This window comes from Propithecus coquereli, unplaced genomic scaffold (genome assembly GCF_000956105.1).
Source record: "Propithecus coquereli isolate 6110/MARCELLA unplaced genomic scaffold, Pcoq_1.0 Scaffold468, whole genome shotgun sequence".
NCBI classification, from domain to species: Eukaryota; Metazoa; Chordata; class Mammalia; order Primates; family Indriidae; genus Propithecus; species Propithecus coquereli.
The window spans coordinates 1,585,010-1,586,961 of record NW_012150485.1 but is presented as its reverse complement, the minus strand read 5'-3'; the positions used below and the strand labels follow the sequence as shown (position 1 = coordinate 1,586,961).

Below are 1,952 nucleotides of genomic sequence, written 5' to 3'. Positions count from 1 at the left end.
CATGGTGGCGCATGCCTGTAGTCCAAGCTACTTGGGAGGCTGAGGCAGGAGGATTGCTTGAGCCCAGGAGTTTGAGGTTGCTGTGAGCTAGGCTGAAGCCACGGCACTCTAGCCCGGGTAACAGAGTGAGACTCTGTCTCAAAAAAAGACATTGTCTTCACAAAAAAACAGAGGATCTTTTCCTTTTGAATTGTTATATTTTACATTATAATTACTCCTTCAAAAATAAAGTATAAAGATATGATCTGTGTACTGTTGCAGTATTTGTTTATAAAATAATGGGCATTTTGGGCAATTTGACAATCACAAGAAAACTATTTGGTTTTGTGTATTCACAGCATCTGGGCGCCATTCCCCCTGAGAGTGGGGATTTCCAGGAGATGGTGTGCCAGGCTTGTATGAAACGTTGTTCTTTCTTGTGGGCTTATGCTGCACAATGGGCAGGTAGGTATCTCTGTGCAGTTGGTGTGCCACAAACTTGCGCTTGTGAACTATGTATGTTCAACCCAGAATGTTTCGCAACTATTTTTAACTGGACTCTGAGGTATGGAAAACAGTGTGTGTTCCTTCTACACAAGGTACTTATAGATTGGTTGAGAGACTACGGAGAACAAATTTGTACTTAAATGACGTGATCACAGTAAGGATGACACCAGAATTAGAGAAAATGGAAGAGGCAGTTTTGAACAGAATTTTGAAAGATAAATAGAATTAAAATAAGTTATAGTTAAATATAAGACATGTCTACTGGTTGGGGAGGGGGTGGCATCTTAGTTCATTTGTATTGCTATAACAAAATATCTTAGACTGGGTAATTTATAAACAATAAGAAATTTATTGCTCACAGTTCTGGAGGCTGGGAAGTTCAAGAACTGGGCACTAACAGAATTAGTGTCTTGTGAGGTCCATTCCTCATAGATGGAGCCTTCTGTGTGTCCTCACATGGCAGAAAGGGTAAACAAGCTACACTCAGGCCTCTTTTATAAGGGACTAATCCATTCATGAGGGCTCTGCCCTTTAATTTCTGGCCCTTTCTCACCTTTTGGGACCACTTCTCCACACAAACCACAGGCAGCATAGCTACACCTAACGTCTTGTCCCACACTTTTGATTTGCTTCAAAGTTCTTTTTTTGTTTTTGAGACAGGGTCTCACCCTGTTGTGGGGACTAGAGTGCAGTGATGTCATCATGGCTCATTGCACCCTCAAACTCCTGGGCTCAGGTGATCCTCCTTCCTCAGCCTCCCAAGTAGCTGGGACTACAGGCGTGCACCACCACACCCAGCTAAGTTCAAAAAAATTTTTTTGTACAGATGGGGGGTCTCACTGTTGCCTAGGCTGGTCTCAAACTTCTGGGCTGAAGTGATCCTACCTCCTTGGTCCCCAAAAGTGCTAGGATTACAGGCGTGAGCCACCATGCCTGGCCCTTAAAGTTCTTCAACTTGGTTCTCCCTCTTTCTGTTCATACCCTTTCCAATGATATCTCTCACTTTCTACAGACACTGGACCCATACATATTTCTTATTCATCGGGTTTTCTTAATTTATCGTCTGCCTATTTCTTCATTTCTTTTCCTTTCATCAGATGTCTCCTATTAAATGGAAATGTGGTCAGGTGTGGTGGCTTAGGTGGGAGTATTGCTTGAGGCCAGAAGTTTAACACCAGCCTGGGCAACATAACAAGGCCTAGTCTTCACAAAAATTTTTCAAAAATTAGCCAGGCATGGTGGCATGCAACTGTAGTCCTACCTACTCAGGAGCCTGAGGCAAGAGGATCACTTGAGCATAGGAGTTCAAGACTGCAATGAGCTGTGACCACTGCACTTCAGCCTGGGCATCAGAGCAAACCCTGTCTCAAAAAAAAAAAAAAGAAAAAAAGAAAAGACATGCCATCATCCAACATGAGCTACCTTACCACCGTTTCTCTTCTCTCCTTCACGGTATTTGCCTCTAC

At 43.1% G+C, this 1,952-nt stretch overlaps 1 protein-coding gene across 1 annotated transcript in view; it reads left to right on the top strand.

Annotated features, from left to right (window-relative positions):
- UBR7 (ubiquitin protein ligase E3 component n-recognin 7 (putative)) overlaps window positions 1-1,952 on the top strand; it is a 16,753-nt gene that overhangs the window by 6,045 nt on the left and 8,756 nt on the right. The window contains exon 5 of the mRNA XM_012655221.1: window positions 311-444. Coding sequence (XP_012510675.1) covers window positions 311-444 — 134 coding nt within the window. The remainder of the gene's footprint in view (window positions 1-310; window positions 445-1,952) is intronic.